Source organism: Acomys russatus, chromosome 4, assembly GCF_903995435.1.
Source record: "Acomys russatus chromosome 4, mAcoRus1.1, whole genome shotgun sequence".
Taxonomy (NCBI): Eukaryota; Metazoa; Chordata; class Mammalia; order Rodentia; family Muridae; genus Acomys; species Acomys russatus.
In genome coordinates this window covers 42,997,849-43,018,067 of record NC_067140.1, presented here as the reverse complement: position 1 = coordinate 43,018,067, position 20,219 = coordinate 42,997,849, and the positions used below count along the sequence as shown (strand labels likewise).

Genomic DNA, 20,219 nt, shown 5'->3' with positions numbered 1-20,219 from the left:
AAGTTCTGGTAGATATGTGAATGTGTCAATGTGCACCAAATTTTATTCAGTAAGGCAATGTAATTACGAAGGACAACGATAAATTTCTGATTCTCTAATGAATCATAACTTAGTAATAATGTTCAAATTTATAAAGCATTAATTGCCAATATTGCATATATTATTTCAAGCACATAATAAAATCATCACTAGCCCAGTTCTCTTCATGGAGCTGAGGCTCTGTGTGGCTTAGTGAGTGAGTGGATTCTTGCTCTCTGTTATACAGACTCAGAAACAAGGCTTGCCAACAGTGGCGAGAGTTCTCTTATTAGTTATGTGTGCTGCCACTGTTTCCTGTGCAGTGTGTTACTTTTGACACACTGGAGATGTAGCGTGGTGGTATTGAGTATGATATTGTTTTGTTTCTCTGCTTTCCTCCTTAGCGCCCATCAGATTTCATTTTTTATCACAGTAAAAACTTACTTCTATTTTCCTCTGTTCCACAGATGGTAAAGTTAAGGGAAGTTTATGAAAGTGCAATAAAAGTTGTCATATGTAAAATTAAAGCAATGTGTTCTTAGCTTGTAAAACAAATGCACTTTTTTTAAATGATAGGTTGGTATCAAATGCCATTTAATTTTTATAACAATGATATTTATAGACACACTGTTACAGTAGTAGCATTTCACTTTCATTTTCAGGAGAAATTTCTAGGTCTCAAAAGATTTCAGTATTTCAGAAACCTGACTATATGCTAATACTGTGTATCTTAGCAAAATTTGAAAAATTTATTATTTTATAAGAACATATTTGTTTTATTTTTCCTTTCATTGAAAGATTGAAATATCTGATCTATATAATGAAAATTTTGTGTCTACTTTGTCAATCCATAGTTTTGCTGTCATATCTGATATTAATATCTAAATAAGTTAATAACAATATAGTAAGAAAAGTTTCCAGTTTTATTTTTACATTTTAATGAAATCTTTGTATTCTATATGTAAACTGTCACAGCATGAAATCAATTTTCTGCCTTGATTCCTCCAAAATCTGAGAATTCTGTCACACAAATATTATAATTAAAAACATAAATAGTGACGGCAACTTAAAAAGCATACCTTGCTTTTTGATAATTTGGTTTGTTTCTGTGAGTGCATGGGACTTCAAGAACCTTCAAGCCACTAATAAATTTATTAACTCAAACTTAAAAGAAGTGAAAAGTCTCTCTTTCTTTCTCTCTCCCCATGGTCAGTCTGCTAAAATAGATTATTCATGCTTATTTGATTCAGGTAGGCTTTTGCAAGCTTCCCCACCAGGCCTGGGAATGTGGTACACTGAGGCCTTTTCAGAGGCTTCTGACATAGACCAAGCTTTTATTGCATGGTGTTTCATTATAGCCAAATCCTAGTCTCCACCCAGTTTGTAGGCACTCAGCTTATTCTTTTGAATCGGGAAAGGTTATCACCTACCTTAATCCATGCTACTGCATGGATTAAGGACACCAGTGTGCCCCAGGATTCTCAAAGAGGATCCTGGAAACTTCTGGTTTCTTCTTTTTTTGCTGTCTTTACTAAATTCTATTGGGCCTTAGGGGGATTTGCATCTGAAATGGGCAACCTGGTGTTTTTCTCAATGAAGACATCAGATCAAAGTTCAGTTAGTCAAGGCCTTTCTGAGACATTAAGAGGACTCGGGCTTACACAATAAAAAGATGAGCTCTCGCAGAGAGTGCAGTAAAAACATTCTGAACTATAATCCGGATAAAGAATCAATTATAGGCCAAAGAACAGACCTTGTTTAAATTGCTTTAGCCTAATAACTTTACATCTAAAAACCCTTACACTGTATTTTTTAAAAACTTACTTTAATGTCATATAATTTATTTGTCAATACTTTTCATAATAAATGGAGCATTTGTGCCTTAGGAACTATAATTCTGCACATTCTATTATTGCATTGAAAAGATTAGATTTAAGCCAACTAATAGACGTCTTTCATTAATGAAAATAAATAATACCTTATGGAGAGATGCACATTCATTTTGTTTAGAAAATAAATGTCACACCCACAGACTCAATCTAGGAAAAAATGCTTCTATTAGACTTCAGGATGTTTTATTTCATGTGACTGTATAATTTGGTGTTTATAGGCATTTAATTTAGGAATATGAATCATTGAAATCTTAAATGCAAATAGCTAGTGTCAAGCAAACGTATCTTTAACTAAATTTAAAAAAAAAAAATGTCACTCTGTAAAATAAGAGCCTACTGTGAGTTCTCATTTTTTGCAGAGGCTGGAGTTGTAGTGAACTTCCCCAAGTTTGCCAGTGTCTTAACACTCGGGAATGGTGACAATAAAGATCAGATCTGAGCTTTTACCAGAAGCTGTTGCCAGGTGGAATTTGTTAATAGTTTAACTTTATGTAGAAGAGTGTGGGATAGGGGATGCATTCATTAAAATCTGCCCAGATTCCATTCAGAACAATTGTTCATAGATTTTTTTCTCACGTGTGTAAATAAATTCAGTGCGAATAGTTATTAGTTTTCTAAGAGAAAAATGGTTTCTTTAATAAAGAATGTCATGCCAAGTTTCCAATGATCTCACAGTTTCTATGTATCCTCTCACCCTCTCACATGCCTCGATCCTGTCTGGACTCTGGTTCATTTTACATAATCAGCTTCATTTCAATTTATAAGAAATATTGTATATGTGTACACATCATCCTGTGAGCATATAGTTTTAATATGATGTTCAGTTAAACACATTTAAATACTTGATTGGGGCGGGGCCTTCCAACCAATAAATTAATTTGGCTTAACTTCATTTAGTTCTTAGCCTCTCCTTATTCAATTTGACATTAAAATTTGAGCTGGTATCTGTGAATTAAGGATTATATATGTTAAATTTCTAACTTAGAATAGATTTGCTGAATAGTTTTTTAAATGGGAGAAGATTATGAATTATTATAAACAGGAATTACTAACAGTGGAAAAAAAAACTTGAGAGTAGAAAGTTTAATTCCTGGGTGTATGTACTTAGGATAATAAAGGCTATTTTATGGGTCTTTAAATTTAGCAACTATATTTTTTTCAGCTTTTCCTCCTTAACCTTAATGTACATAGATATGTCATGCCTTTATGTAGGACATCAAAATTTTAATATAAAAGAATGTTACTTTAATAACCAGCATGATTTTTAAGCAGGTTGGACCAGTGTCATCTTCACGATTTGGTCACTATTATGATGTATCAAAAAGGATTCCTCAGGAGCTACTAGAGAGTTCAAAATGGCATGGATTCTTCCATCCAGAGCACATACCTTCAGACCTTAAAGGAGAGGCCTGGTAAGTCAGTGTTGGTTAACAGCAAAGTCTCATTTCAGATATCAGTAGATTACATTTTACCTGAGTTTTGAAGAATATATAGGCAGAGGTATAGCCCAATAGCGCTAGTTTTCTACAAAAATGCAACAAATTATACATGTATTTTGTAGTATCTTATTATATGTTATTTTTTCTGGCTATGTAAACTACCTATTGCTGTAAGTTATAATGGCGATCGGTCTGGATACCAAGTTCCATTTGATTTTACTTTCCAGAAAATGTGAAATAATTCTAAATCAGGACTTCAACCATAATGCAAATAAATATCTCATAATAATTCTATGAAATATGTAAAGCATGCTCCTTGCTAATACCTTGTAGTGAGTGATCTTTAAAGGGTAAACCAGTATATGCTTTTGCTGTTTTTCCCTTTCTTTTTCTCTTTTCTTTTTCTTTTTCTTTTTTTAATATTGAGCCCTGGTTGAACTTAAACTATGTACCCAATTATGACCTTGAAATTCCTGATTCTCCTAGCTCTATCTCCAGAGTGCTGAGGCTCCTGGGATTTGCCACTACACCACTTTACCAGCTTTTATGCAATACTTGGGTTTTAATTCAGGGCTTTGTGCATGCAAGGCCTCTTCACAACTAAACTACATTTCTCACCTTATGTTTTCTAATACTTCATTCATATGAAGACATTGTACTTACAGTGATACTGTAAATACAAGTCTGTAATTTTAGATGGAAAGAGAATTTGGAGTTAGAATTTTACAATGAGGAGTTTTTTTGCATTAGAACCACCTAACCTGTTATAGTGCCAAAAATTTAGTAAATCAGAATTTTGAGAGTTGCAGACTTGATATTAAAGAATGTTTAGATATTTTTAAAAGAAACGTATTTTCAGTTCTTACCACAGGAAGCTACTGAACAGATTGTAGCCTGTGTTTTCTTTAGCACTATCAAAAGTTTTTCAAAGTAAAAAATTATTAAGAGACTTTGTAGATGGGGACTTGTGACATTAAATGACTTAAATATCTAACGTCTAGAAATAATACCTAAGAATTTAGTCAACACTATTCAACTTAAATCATTTTCAGAATTTTTTAACTTTGATGATAGGTTCCCTAGTCTATGGTTAGAGACGTGAAATGGCACGTAAGTGCTATTTAAGTTTTAGTGGTGTGCTGAAGAGCAACTACTATGTGCTGGGCACACTGCTGTACATTTTGCATTTATTACCTCCTGTTATCTTGTATTAGCAAATATTTCTGTTTTCCAGAAGATACTGACATACATGGATCTAGCCGGTCTAGGTTGAGTAGTGTGACCAGGAATAACATGTTTTACCTCATTCTTTGTGATTCGTTCCTTTTGATGGCTCTGGTGGTTCTTACTTTCATTGTTTTGTTGCAGACAAAAGGGTACTAATGAAAACATTGCTCTTTATCCTTCTGTGCTCTTGGGGTCCTCCGTTGAATTCAGGGGACTCAGTGCCCTTTTGTGGAAGTTAGGGGCTAGAAATGGATCTACTGCATATTTACCCATATTACTTTTGTTATTGTTAATTTTGAATCATTGTATCAATTATACTAGCTCTCATTTTTGACTGTCAGTTGAACTAAACACACACACACACACACACACACATGCATGTGCACAAAAAAAAATGATAATACCTACATTCAATGTTATTTCTTTCTGACTCAGAATTCTGTGTTGGCAGTAATTCTATACTGTTTCATTCATGGAATGCTCAACCATATAAATAGGAAATATAGAGTGCTTGCCTAGCATAAATTCAATTTCTAATACTACAAAATAAAATAAAGCATTTTAAGGGTAGTATAACTAAGCAAAAAATCATTTTCATAATTTCAAACATATATATTTATTTTAAGAAACAAACATTTTTATGCCAGTAAATATGAGATTTGCATTTATTCATTAAGGTAAAGAAAGGAAGAAGTTAATTTTAGTCAAATGCCTCTTTCAGAAGAGGACTATTCAGGTATCTGACCATACCCTATTCATTCAATGCTGCCAACAGCCCTCTGAGCTGAGGAATAGCATCACAGTTTATGGGAACTGGAGGTCAGAGACAGTAGGCAAATTTAGTGTTGTAAATTGCTGCAAATTACAAGTCACTAAGGCTGTGGTTCTCAACTTGTGGGTCATGACCCCTTTGGGGGTTAAATGAACTTTTCACAGAGGTTGCGTATTAGATATTCTACACATGAGATATCTACATTAAGATTCATAACAGCAAAATTACACTTATGAAGAAGCAACAAAATAATTTTATGGTTGGGGTCACCACAACATGAAGAATTGTATTAAAGGGTCACAGTAATCACTGTACTAAGTTAATCCCCAAAACTATGTTTGTAATACATCCATGTTGTAAGAAATGTGCAGCTCACCAAGCTGAGGGTCCGAAAAAATTGTGCTCTCATGAACTGTGAGAATGTAGTCAAATGGTCTTTAAAACGTATAATTGCTGGAATGTTTTTTGAAAGCCAGCAGTTTTATACATAATAGGAAAATTTATAGATTTTAATTATCAAGGCAGTATTTCATTTCAGAGTAGTTAACTGATAATTCATTTATTTCATATTAAACTTAAATGCTTAATTAAATGTAATTAAGCTTTAAGCATGTAATTAAATTAATTTTGAATATAAGTACTTTACCATGTGGGATTTATTTTAATTTATGAAAAGTATGCTCACTTCACTGACGTGAACTTTACTGATTCATTTATAAAACAATAAAGCCAAGCCTTGTAGTTGATTATACTTTTCCTATAATTAAAACTAGAGGATATATAGTTGTTTCCCACTATCCTATGTGAGATACAATATATAATTTCATAATTTCTAAAGGCACTATTGATAACATGTAAAGATTTTTTATAGCAAGTAAAACTGAAGGTCATTTGAAATTTGCAGTAATTAATTTGAAATTACTAGTAAGCTTGTCTATAGAAAATGTTCATACACATACTCTAAGTTTTCAAACTAGAGCATAGGCATGAAAACTTGACATATATCATGTTATTGTTAAGGTCACTTTAGAGAGCTGGTGTCTGCAATCTCTACACTGTGCAGGTGAGAGAAGGAGCATCAGAAGCTCAAGGCTAGCCTAAAACATGAGACAATGTCTTAAAACCAGACAGCTTTGATAGTTCACTGTCCTAAGTGTCACAAAGTGATAAGACAATGATGACAAAGGCTCATTTTAGAATAGTTCTGTAACTGATTTACTTGCTTTTTAATTGGATGTTGTTTTGAGTTAACATTTGCCAACATGTATGTCCAAGCAGAGCAAGCAGATTTGTTTCCCACTGAAGTATACTGCCATCCCACAGTTAAGACAAAGGACAGATGCCTGGACTGTCAGTTCAAATTGCAGAAGGAGCACACAGGTTCTGTTAGATCTCTTTTATAAGGTTCCATTCATGAAACCTCAACCCTCATGAGGGAGTCATCTCCTAAAGATCCCACCTCTTAACATAATTGTATATCAAAGTCAAGATAAGGCTCTGGAAGGACAGGAATAGCCAAACCACTGCCGGCAGATAGATGTAATAATGACTGTGCCTTCTGGATACAGGGAGGGTTAGGTGTACCTTCTTACTGTTTCTGCCTTCAGGTCATGAGTATGCTGAAAGATGAGATACTGGAAGTTTGAATAAAAATGAAGAAGAGATGAAATTGTCATCTAGGAGAGTGAGAGTATAGGGAGTTCGCCAAGCAACTCTAGTAGATTCTTGGAAATTATAGTAATTAATTTGAAGTCAAACCAGTCCAGTGAGTGGAACTTTCTCTGCCCTCTGCACTGAGGCAGATGGAGAGTCCATAATAGTTTTGTAAATAAACTTTGCCATGACAAAGAAAGGGATAGATAAAATGAAGATACAGGATGACCTTGGAGCAGGATAGTTAATTAAGGTGCTACTAAGTATGACACAGTAAGATAAGGCTGTCCACAGTCAGTGATAGCCTAGGAAGATGAAGGGAGGGTGCATGAACCAACAATTGTAGAGGGGTGATTGATAATGACAGTAATTGATGTGTGATGGTGAGAGGAGAAACAGCTTAGGTAGGATAAGTAAGTGGAAGAGAGAAGATCAAGAAACTGAAGAGCAGAGTAGAAGAAAGTGTGTGACAGCCCAGGCTTGGATACCACACACAACAGTGAGGGCCTGTAGGAGACATGACCTAATCATTTATCTGTGTAAGTTACTGAAGGAAGGCAGTGGAGTGTCAGTCGGGATTATGTCTCATAAAGATGCTACCCTCAATTAACAGTCTCCATGCCAGATAGGATTGTTTAGCCTTGGTGTGCAGTCGGTACATCTTCATGTCCTTAGTGTCTTCCTAACTATGTCCAGAGGTCTCTGCTGGTCATTAATCTCCTTCACACTCTTGAATGCTTTCTTAGACTCTGTGCCCAACTAGTTGAGCTTTCATAGTCAGACTCAACTTCGATGGTAGGTGAAAAGTATCAGAGAAGAAAAATCAGTAAGTGACAGCCTTCAGGGTAATCCTAATGAAATTTTTAACTTGAAAATTACTTGTGAAAAGACTTCACAATCTCTGGAATCACATGCAAATTATATGCTAATAGGCTTTTAGCTCAGCAAAGTATTTTACACAATTAGTTAAGATGTGTATTGTGCCTATTGCCTTAAAGTGTTTCATACTACTTGCCATGGCTGGATCTTTATAATATACATGCAAATAGAGCTTAGGTAAGATAAATTTTATTTTCCCATTGGCTTTCAAAATAATGTCAAAGAGTGATTTTAATTGATTGTAATTATGGATGATAATTTTTTGAGAATGTTTTTTTTTTCTTTTGTTTTCCAAGACAGGGTTCATCTATGTAGCAAGCCCTGGATAACATCTGTAATTGCAAGTGTAACATCCAAACAATACACAAGAGATTCCCTCTATGACTGGCCTTATATCACAAGGTCATTGTATTTATCAAATGCTACGACACCATTCTCTTCAGTGTTTACTGTACACCAAGCACTTTGTCAACTGTTGTGACTAAAATTGGGTAGGCTTCTTATTATTTTTTTTTAAGGAAAAATAAATTATTTTTTTAGTGTATGAATTCATACCAAAATATCCAAAAATAATTGCCACGCACATAAATAATCTACCAAGAGTTTGCTTTCTGTCTGTAAATTCTTCACTATTAACTGCTTATTATGATGCCAAATACAGTTTTATCTTTCTAGTTTATCTTTTTACAGAAAAAAAATACTCTTTTAAAGACAAAAAATTGTTTCTTTTTCCCCAGGCTTCTTCTCCGCACCCCCCCCCCCCCCCGTCCCTTGTGAAAGTAAAGATAATTTTAACTACTTGGTATATTAAGGTTCAACACAGTTCCAGAGCTAGAAAGGTAGTTGAATGGCTAAGAGCACTTACTTGTTGGTCTTGCAGCGGACCAGAATTTGATTCCCACACCTACATGGCAGCTGATGATTATCTATAAACTTCAATTCCAGGGAATCCAATGCTGTCTTCTGACCTCCTCAGGCATGCGCATGCAGGAAAACAGTCACAAATATTTAATAAAAATAAGGATTCGAGGGCTGGAGAGATGGCTCAGAGGTTAAGGGCACTGTCTGCCCTTCCAGAGGACCTGGGTTCAATTCCCAGCCCCCACATGACACCTTATAACTGTCTGTAACTCCAAGATCTGACACCCTCTTATAGATACACATGCAGGCAAAACACCAATGCACATAAAATAAAATAAAAATAAATTTTAAAAAATAAATCTTAGAAATTAGTTTAAATAATTTTTTTATTTTGTATTTCTTTATATTGTGATAGCTTTAAGCACAATGAACTGAGGTTAATTCATTTTAATATAAAAATGTTGAATATTACAAGAGTAAAGCAAAATAGTATGTGTGATTTAAATGGACTGTCTATAGAGCAGCCTTTAAATATTTAAAGTAGTCAAAATTTTGTTAAATGTTTGGAACCAGGGCCTGGGGACATGGCTCAGTGGGTCAAGTTATCCTCTCAACTCCATACACCCATTGTGATACATGTATCTGAACTCATTCAAACATATACACATATATATAAAGACTTAACAATAAATGCACAAACAAAACTTTTAGAAACAGTAATAGCAAAGCCAGGGTCATATTTGTAAATACATTTCCTTCTTGTAACGTGCACATCCATGCACACACACACAAACACATACAACATAAGATTTATCAATATTGAAGAATCAATAATAAAACCAAAACTTCCAATGGAAAAGAAAATATTTATTTTTATCAGTATGTGTATATGTTTTTATAAGTATTGAACAGCAGTGTGTGGTAACCAATAGTGCTTGGTATTTTAATAAAGCACAAGTCCCATTTTAAATGATTTCATCATACTCATTCAGAAGTTAATATTAATAATTAGTATACATAAATGTATTTGTTTCTCAATTTTATTTTTACAAAAATTTTCTAAATATTTCAATTCTAGAAATTTTTCTCATTACTAGAAAGTTCTAAGCATCATTGGCTAGTGGGGTATTTTATGGTTATGCTAAATAAGGAAAGAGATTTAGATGTATTGGGTTTTGCCTTCAATTTCATTCTCCAAAATGAAACAATGAACAAGATAAAGAAACAATCTAAGGAATAAGGGGAAAAAATGAAAGAGAGAGAGAGTGCATGCTTAATACCTCAAGTTTGTATGGTCACAAACAATTCAATGACAAAGAAAGGTGACTTTAAAAACAGGCAAAAGGCCCGCGTAGATGTTGCTCTAAAAAAGACAACAGATCTATGAAGAGAAAAAAAGAAAACCTCAAATATCGCTAATCACTAGAGAAATGTATATTAAAACCCCTGTGAAATGTTTCTTTACAACTATTATGACTTATCAATGTGCTAAAAGGTAAGTATTGTCAAAAATCTAGAGAAAGAGAAGCTTTTGTGTACTGTTGGTAGATATAGAAAACAGTCTGACAGTTTATCAAAAAATTGAAAGTAGAACTATTGTATCTAATAGAGCTACTCATGCGCTCACACTAAGGAAGTGTAAATTCAGTGTTACTGGAGGGATACTTGCATTTTGTTTTCATTACAGCCAAGATACAGAATGGACAAATAAATGTTATCAGCAGGTTATGGTATACACACAAACATGTAGCAGAATACTGCTTTACCTTGAAAAAAGAATACTGTATTCTGCAGCGCAGTTGAGACTGGAGAGCATTGTAGGGGCCTTGTTAACGCATTAGGAGGAAATGAATATACTTATGCTCTCCTTTAGCCCATAGAGAGATCCATCAGATGGAAAGCTGCGATGTATTTCATAATCTGGGGTCTTAGAGCAGATCTACTCCTCAGAATAGGCTAGTTGACCCAGGTGGGAATTGCATCGACTACATTCACACTGTTAACACTGGCCTGAACAAACAGGTGCCAAGGCAGGACACTCTCACAGAACTGCCCTTACACAGTGTTGCTTCTACTCCTGCTCCTCCCGTCCTTGTAGATAACCATGTCCACGTACCTGTGTTGTCCCTGAAAGGAAACAGGAATTGCATGAAACATACCCACGATGTGAGGCCCTTCATCTCCTGGAGTCACGTTTGTTTTGCACAGAAAAGCTTTCTTTTTTGTGTGCTAGTTCTGTTTCTGCAAGACAGGGACAGTGGAGTCAGCGGCAGCTGCTCAGCAGCACACACATGTACAGAGATGTACATATAGTTTTGCTGAACCAACATCTATTGCTGTTGAAGACTAAGCAAGTGGGCTGCTGCACTTCTTAACTTCAGTCAGGAAGCAGGCTTTCTTCATTATTTCTAACTTTTACCTGAAACATCTCAACACTTATAACGGATATATCTCAAGTATTCTTTTTAAGTCCAAAGTGCACCTTAAAAATCATTTTCCTTTTTTTAAAGTAATAGACAGTGCCAGTATCATATGGGAACTAATTTAGGATGTCTTCTTAAATCCATGCAATTACTTTTGTATCTTCTATTAATAAAGGAAGTGGGTAAATTTAGTGTGGATTATGCTATGTTTGCCTTTATGTGCCGTAAAAATTCAAATTCTTAAGTTAATGTTATTTTAGCAGTTTGTTCTAAGAAAATTAAAACTTTGATGGAAGATGAGCTCAGGTGATCAGAACATTGATTTGGGAGTGTGTGGCATAGCAGTTCATTAACTATGTGTTAATTATGTATGATTACTCCTGAAAAAGCTATGGTGGCTTCATCTCTTAGGTTGCTTCATTAAATCATTAATTTTCTTCGAGGTAACTAAGCCTGACATAATTAAGTCATCTCAGTCTCCACAGATTTTTTATCCTCCCATAACGTCAAAAACTGAGCAATTTACCAGATGATGTAACTTACTCTCTTTTTACAGACTGACTTCCATATTTTGGATTGTTGACATTATTTGGTGCATTTTCTCATATTTAAACACTAATAAATTTGTATTTATAATTGGTTACTGAATGCTGAGGAAGAGCTGTGTGACTTTGTGTGTGATGGCCCGTTTATGTGTCTGAGCCGCTTCTCCTCACAGTGCTGTGTCCTGTGACTACATGAAGCTACTTCACTTCATTCAGAGCGTCATTTACACTGAAGGATTTGATGGAGCTGGTCCCCAGGTATGAGTCCTTCCAGCACCCTTTTTAGTCATCTAGAGGGGATTGGTCTCAAATCTCCGGGGTAGGCTTGGTGAGCCTGAGAAAAATCAATAATGTGCAACTTGTTTTCACAGAAACTGTAAATGAGTAGAAAGTATTCATGTGTATTAACAGTTTTAACTAAGTTCTCAAGGTTCACACAAAGTAATCCCATGCTTTGTCAATGCTAATTGTCCTTAAATGGCTATTTATAGCTTCTGAGATTAATAAGTAGTTGTGTTTTTAAATTACTTATTCTACAGGGTTCATATGTTCTATTTAAAATGTTCATATTTCTATCATTCAGGCCTTAGTTCCAAATTGCCTTATATGTAAAAATTAGCACAAAATTTTCTGCCTTACTACATTTTGAATTGTTTCATTGAATAAAAGATATACTTTTGCTATGTCTTATAACTCTTCTCTTTATCCCTATTTTTTTCACTTTCTCCAAATTCTCACTACTGAAGACATTTCACTTAGTTTAAACAAATGGAGAAATTTTATTCTTAAGCATCTTACCTTCCAAAGATTTTTTTCTCAGTTGGATTTGACACTACAAAATTTGTGTTATTTTATTATTATTGTATTGCCTTAAGATATGTACATTATTTTAACAAATGTATCTTCACAGAATGGTTATTTTTAATGAAGACAAAGAAGGTGGAAACTAATTTTTTACCCCTTTTTCTACATTTGATATTAGTTCATAGATTTTAAATTTTCATCAATTTAGTTGCTATATTGAACCATTTATTCATGGCAAAATTATAATTTTTAAGTTGATTTTGATTGCCAGTTTAACAGCAGACTGAAAACATTTATGTGTATCTAGAGAGCATTTATCTATAGATGGCTTTTAATGTTTTTCATAGCCTTTGCGGTGACCGCTGGTATATTCATCCCTTACTACTGCAATTTTTGGTCCTAGCTAAGATTTATGGGTGCCATGTCTTCTTTTGGTGCTAGTGTGCATCTGGAGAGGCAAATTGGTCCCTGACAGACACCTTTCCCCACTTGCGGTGGTAGCTATGGAAACAGGCATGTCATAACAGTTCCTATGGTGCAGTGTGCAGAGCTGCTGCTCTTACAGGATGATGACACCTCTTCTGAAAGCAAGAAATTTATAAAATGTGAAAGAGTAACATGAATTGCTTTACTCTCCGCGAAGTATATGTACATGTATGTAAGCACCTTAGAATCAAACCTAAGAATCCTTAGTAAGCAGCCTTATGTTAAAACAATCCTTGCTTGTTTGCATGTGGGAAAACATGCCACTTTCAAGAGACAATTGATTTACTCTTGAAAATTGATAAAAAATAAAATGGAGTGTGTTCAGTTCTCTGAGCATGCAAGGCCCTGTAACAGTTGACTTTCATAAACACTGGACAGAATTGAGGTAAACATTTCCATAGTGAATACCAGAAGTGCTTACAATTTTCAAATTAAATATAAACATACCAAAATAAATCATTATAAAAGTAAACTTCCTATGTATTAGAACTAAAGCATAGTTCATAAGTTACTAAATCATGCAGTATGTTGCCTTTTACATCCCTGGTCTATTTATCTGTCTCAAAAACTGCAGACAAGTTCAAGAAAGGGAAGCAGTATTTTCAATTCAAAATAATATGCTGACATTGAAGTCAGTTCTACTTGCAAAGGGATGTTTTTATATACAGTACACTTTCAAATAAATTGAATTAGTTGGATAAAACAGTTAAGATATGCTAAATAAAGAATAGACTATTATAATTAATTTTATAGTCTATAATTAACCTTAGTAATAAATTATGTAGCTCACCTATAACTATGTTTGGGTAGGAATATTTAAAACTGTTTCATAATATTATTTGTTTTTAATTTTTAAATGTCAGATATTTAAGAAATATAAAGATGAAATTTGAGCATTGTTTTTTTTTTTTTACTTAACATACTAAATTAAATGTTAGATATCCTTATAGGAATAAATTTATTTAATATATACCTATCAGCTGTGTTTTATATTTTTAAAACTAACATCTGAGGTATCACAAAATGTTCAGCTTTGTTGCTGTAATTATCATTATATTTATTAAAAAATATCTGTGTTGAGGTATTACGCTCATTCTTATTCTAATGTGCTGTGTACTAAGGACTTAAAGATCATATAACTCACTCATTATTTGATTCAATGTTTTTATTTCTTCCATTTCCCTATGCTAGTGTGTATATATGTATAGAATAGACATCAGAGTCACTAAGCACTTATAGCTCCCTATCCCATGTCTAATAGCATTTTTACACATTTAGCAAGTTTTTTCTGTTACAGTAGTAGGTAGTAGTGACCTTGTGTTAAGATAATCTGTAGATTATGAACGTTGCTCTCCTTTACTGTCACATTTCATTCTCATTTCTCTATATGATCTGTCCCTTTTATGTTGTTGCTTTTTCCAGTAACGCTTTATTTTCTTGTCTTGGCAAGGTGGTGCTGGGACTTGAACCCAGGGCCTTGCACATACTAGCTAAGTTCTGTGCCATTGAGGCATGTCTACAGCTTTGTACTCCCTATTTCTTTTTCCTTGTTCTCTCTATTGAGAATCTGACATAGGCCTGTTTTCATAAGATAGCAAGTTTAGCAATAACAAAACAGGCCTTACATTTTTACCATTTTTATAAACTTTAAGTTCTAAATAATAAAGAAAATCTTCTTACTTTTCACAGATATTGTACATAAATTTGCCAGGAACATACACATATACTTCCTTTTTTAATTATTGTAATAAGATGTATCTCATTTTAATGTGTGTGTGTGTGAGAGAGAGGGGGGAGGGGGGAAGCCTGGTGCCCTCAGAAGCCAGAAGAGGTCATTGGATCTCCTGGATTGCAGCTGGTGTGAGCTACACATGCAGGTTCTGGGCAGATAAAGTTGGCTCCTCTACAAGATCAGCACACATTCTGAACCACAGACTCTTCTATAGCCCCTCACAGTCATTCTTCTAATATCTGTCCCGTGAACCTTTTCACTTCATTTTTTCTGCATGATACACAAATTAAACACTCTTCACAGGCCAAGATCATAACATACTAAAATAGATGAAAAACGTTTCTTCTATACTAAATATATTCATTTTTTTCCCATCCCCAGTTTCTCTACAGAACTGAGTATAGCTACTATTTATAAGTTGGGTTTATATTGTACTGTATATTATAATTCATTAACCTAGGGATATTTCAAGTATATGGGTAGATATATGTTAATATGCACTTAACTTGATTGCTGTGTATAAAGGACTTGGACATACATAGATTTTGGAATCCACAGCAGTCTCTAGAATGAGTGTCGCTAGGGATACCAAGAAGTGACTTTGTATATGAAGAATCCTACACCTGCTTTTTCATCCAGACCCTTCATCTGTTTTATTCCCCTACCTAACTACTTTTGTTCTCAGGTTTTCAAATGTTTAGATTCATTTGCACTATCACCCTTTGTCAGTAAATTCTCCTTATAAAGGGAGTACACAGATTCAGTCCTCCCTTTTGGAAAAATAGATTTGCTAGATTGAGTAGTAGTAATTATTGTTTAATATTTTTTAGTGCAATTTTGTAGCAACAGTGAGTGATAAGTTTTTGGAACCTGTTTCCTTAGAAAGCTCATTTAAACTGGCGCATATCGTAAATAGTGGCTTTAAGAAAGAACACCTTATTTATTCCATCAGAAATATAATAATGATCTTCCAAATATTTGCATATTCCATGTTTTGTTAACACCTCTTTCTTGTGCCCAGAAATATTTCTGGATTGCTAAGGGAAGCATTTACAAAACATTTGTTCAGTTAGAATAACCCAAACAGCAGAACTTGTAAACACATATGTTGTCAAATACTTACTGACAAGTGTCTTTGCCTTTTAAAAACGATTTTAAAATATTCTTTTCCAAAAACATATTGAGCAGCATTATTTTGACTACAATGTCAGTATTTTCTAAATGTCATCTGCTAACTTTAAAATATTGAACTTAAAGAAGGTCAGTAAAAACAACTTCATGGAAGAACTAGAGGCAAGTATAAAATATAGTTGTAAAAACCTTTCAAACAAAAGCTGACGTAGCACGTTATAGAAAGATAGACAAAAAATACTGGCTCTCCCTCTCTGATTCTGACACCTCCCTTTGGATTCCTTCTTCTGTCTGGGCTGCCTTGTCTGGCCTCAGTGGGAGAGGATGCGCCTGGTCCTACAGGAACTTTATGTGCCAGGGCGGGTTGATACCCATGGGGGGCCTTCCCCTTCAGGAGGAGAAAGAGAGGGGAGAATGGGGAAAGGGTGTGTGGGTGGGGTAACTGGAGGAGAGGGGGGCTGCAATCAGAATGTAAAGTGAATAAATACAGTTTTAAAAAAAAAGAAATATTGGAAGCGGTGCAGAATTTTAGAATTCTAGGAATACGTTTATAAGGTTTTAAAATAAGGTTTTTCTCTACTGTTGCCTCTGGTATTATATTATTTTAGGATTTTGTTGTTATTGTTGTTCTTTATTTTGTTTCTTTTTGGAGACAGAGTCTCACTATATACACCTGGCTGGCCTTGGCACTTGTTTTATAGACTACTCTAGCCTTGAACTTATGGTGATCCTGTGCCTCTACCTCCCAGCTACTAGGAATACAGGTGAGCACCACGTCACTTAGTGTCTCTCTGTTATTTTAACTTTCTCAAACAGAATTCTTAGTAATCACCTCAAATTTAGACAAAATTTAAGTTTGATTCTTGTCATAAGCTTCAAATTTTCCAAAAATTAAAGAAAAAAACCTGTTTGTTATAGACTGTGTTTGCTTTGTTTCTGGGCTGCCCTTGAACTCCTATAGTCAGTCAATTCACCTACACCAGTATCCAGAGTAGTTTTCAGTGTTGCTGTAGTAGATTGGCTTTGTCCTAGTCTCCTTTCTACTCTTGTCCTCCAAAGTATGTCCTATATATTGTCTTGCCTCTGTTTTACAACATCTATCAATATTGTCTTCCTGATACTGTGAATTTACATAAGAACTAGCAAATAAAGAAGTTCTATATTAATAAACAGCACCTATGTATTTATCTCCTCCCACTATCTTTTAGAAAAAACAGAAAAACATTTTAAGAATAGGAATTCAGAACCTTGGTTCGCCATTATGGGGAGATAACATTTGCTGTACAGAAAACTGTGACAATCACGGGCTTACCAAGTTCCTCTACGTTCTCCGTGGCCTTCTCAGATCCTCGCTGTCAGCCTGCATCATCACAGTGCCAGCACATCTTGTCCAGGTAAGCCCTCCTGTCTTCCTTCCTCGGTGGAAAATTGGAAGAACAATGTGGCTTTAATATTTATTTCCTTCATCGCTTATGATTTTGGCCATCATTTTATGTGTTCATTGGCTATTTTAATATCTTCTGGATTTTGTTCATTGTTGTTAGCTAATTTCATCAACAGTTTGTAAAATTCTTTTAAAATATTTAGCAACATACTTTATAGTAACTTTTCTTCTACCCTGTGACATCCTTTTTCTTAATAGTCTTTTGAAAATACATTTTAAATCTTCACCAATTTTATCCATTTTAGTTAGACATTTCCCTTGTCCTTCTCTCTCGTTGGTCTTGACTTCTCTTATGATCTTTTCCTGTTTTCATCTAAATATTTTGTCCTTTTCCTGTTTCAATGAATCAATATATTCCTCTTTTAATTTTTAAACACCTTCTGGTTTCTATCATTCTAATTATTCATTTAGTAAACATGCTATGAAACTTTACTGGTCCTCTTTTTATCTGTCACCCAGACTAGCATAGACAGTCCTCCTGTGGACTGAATTATAGATGTGAGCCATCATGAGCAGCAGTAGCAGTAATTTTTGCCAAAGGCCATTATCATCTCAAAGATGTGACTTCATGCAATCTTAACTATCTTCTACATTATAGTCTGGTATGAAGGCAAGGCCAGACCTTTATACTTCATGTGGCATTATGACAATGTAATATTAATGTGATTGATTCTCACTTGGAAATTCTTTTCTAATATCTAATTTTTGAAACTACATATATATTTTTGTTCTGATGTACCTACAAATAATTAAAAAAGTCGTTGAGTTACATTAATTATATATAGCACTACAACGTATCTCCAAGCTGTGACTAAAAAATTGAGGCCTAGATCATACGAAGATGATAGGTTAACAGGTTTTCTTTATGAGCTTTTTATAGATAGTTCTTAAACGTAAGTTATGTTTTATTATGTTAATAACAAAAATGTTATATTCTTATGTTATCATGATGATCTTAAATCTGTAAGTATTATAGCGAAACTCCTCTCTAACACTGTTAGACATGCTGTGCATACTTGTAATGTTTTCATTGTTCATCATGTTATTGTAAAATAAATACTTCAGTAGTAGCTTGGTTACACATGGTAAGCTCGTTGATTTTGATGATGGATGTGAAGCTGCAGGTGAAAGTTCAGCTCCTCACACTTGCCCCGTAGGCTGCGTTTTGGCTGCAGCTACTTCTGAGGCACTGGCTTCTCACAGCCGTCCTGTCGGTGGGTCCTTACCACAGCCCTGTGACATGCTTCTTCCTACACTCTGCTTCCCAGGGTGGCCCAGTTCATAAGTGGTAAGGCTCATGTTTCTCCTCTTATTCTAGCCCCTTCTGTCTTTACAGTTATATCACATAGCTCTTCAGCCACCGGAAAACTCTACAGTTTACCTCTTTCCTTTTTCCATACGTCTTTAATCACTTTACAGCTTGATCCTACCCCACTCCCTCTTCTCCTCGCATTCCACCTTTGCTCTTGGCTAATATTCTTAAGGAGAAAATTATCATCGCAAATTAGAGTGTGTGAAAGATTAGGCAAAAAGTTCTGTTTTATTTTTGTTTTGTTTTGTTTTTCTGAGACAGGATTTCTCTGTATAGCCTTGGCTGTCCTGAACTCAGTTTGTAGACCAGGCTGGCCTCAAACATTCTTGCCAAAGGACAAATATATGGATGTATGTTTCCTTTTGCAGAACTGCAAGTAAAGAAAATAATTGTAAAATAACAATTTACCTGTATACTTTTATAATTATTTTTAAAACTGTGAAATAATTTAAGGAAAAATAAACCAGACAGCACTTAAAGCTGTTGTTATTGTGAGTGATTGTTGCTTTTAAAGGCCCTGGCCACAGTGATGTCTCTGATGGTGCCTCTAGCTTCCCTTTCCAGGGACAGCAATAATGCTCCCAGGTGCTGTCACATCAGCTGATCTACACGACCAATCAGATGGTTGAACGACAAGGACATATAGCCAAGGTTTAGAGACTTTTAAGCCTTTGTACACAATATTGTTTAAACTTGTGCTTTTTAATGTGTCAAGAGATACTAGTTTGAAATAGAAATAACAAGACTTAAATCAGACATGTGGTGTGTTTCAAATTAAGCAGCGTGACCGTGTTTCTCAGAATGGAAAGTGCCCTTAGTAAAACCACCAGCCACTTTCAAACAGTTCTCATTTCCCACACAGTTCCACAACGCTGTCACACAGTGGCAAGCTTCTCGCCCTGATTCTATCAAATGAGCTATAGAAAACAATTGTCATAAAAACTGTACATTTGTTTTTGTGTCAATACATTTATCAAATGTAACTTACCAATTCATGATATAAGTAAGTACAGAATAAAATGCTTGATAAGCTTCAAAGCCTGGAGGGGAAAACGGAACACGAACTGGAGCCCTTTGCTTAGAAGCCTAATCAGCAGGGTGAGAGAGGTAGCTTAGTCAGTAAAGCGCTAGCCATGTAACCATGAAGGCCTGAGTCCGATCCCCAGAACCCTGCAGCGATGCCCACTTGTAACCCTGGCCCTGGGGAGGAGGGGACAAGTGGATCCTCACCACTTGCTGTAGGCCTCAGATCTCAGTGAAAGACCCTGTCTCAAAAAACAAGGTGGGAGATGGTTGGCGCTTACAGAATCATACCCAAAGTTGACCTCTAGCCTCTACACAGGCATGTGTGCCTTTGTGCACACACATACACACCCAATCTAATTAGAAACATGTACGTATACAAAACTGAAACATCTTCGTTCGTAGAAATGTGCAGAGGGATTACTGTAGGACAGATGTTGTTGTAAGCTCTCTTTAGACAGTAACTCACGTAATCCTTACTCTATGTACAGATACTGTTGTCTTCTCTCGAGATGCACAGCAGAACTTAGGCCTGAGCAGTGCCCTAGTTGTTGCTTTCTTAGCCACTGTACTGTGCT

General features: G+C 35.0%; 1 protein-coding gene across 1 annotated transcript in view; it reads left to right on the top strand.

The window, feature by feature from the left end:
* Elp4 (elongator acetyltransferase complex subunit 4) overlaps window positions 1-20,219 on the top strand; it is a 216,433-nt gene that overhangs the window by 70,421 nt on the left and 125,793 nt on the right. Inside the window, exons 5-7 of the mRNA XM_051144289.1 lie at window positions 3,183-3,322; window positions 11,883-11,967; window positions 17,071-17,256. Of these exons, the coding sequence (XP_051000246.1) occupies window positions 3,183-3,322; window positions 11,883-11,967; window positions 17,071-17,256 (411 nt within the window). The remainder of the gene's footprint in view (window positions 1-3,182; window positions 3,323-11,882; window positions 11,968-17,070; window positions 17,257-20,219) is intronic.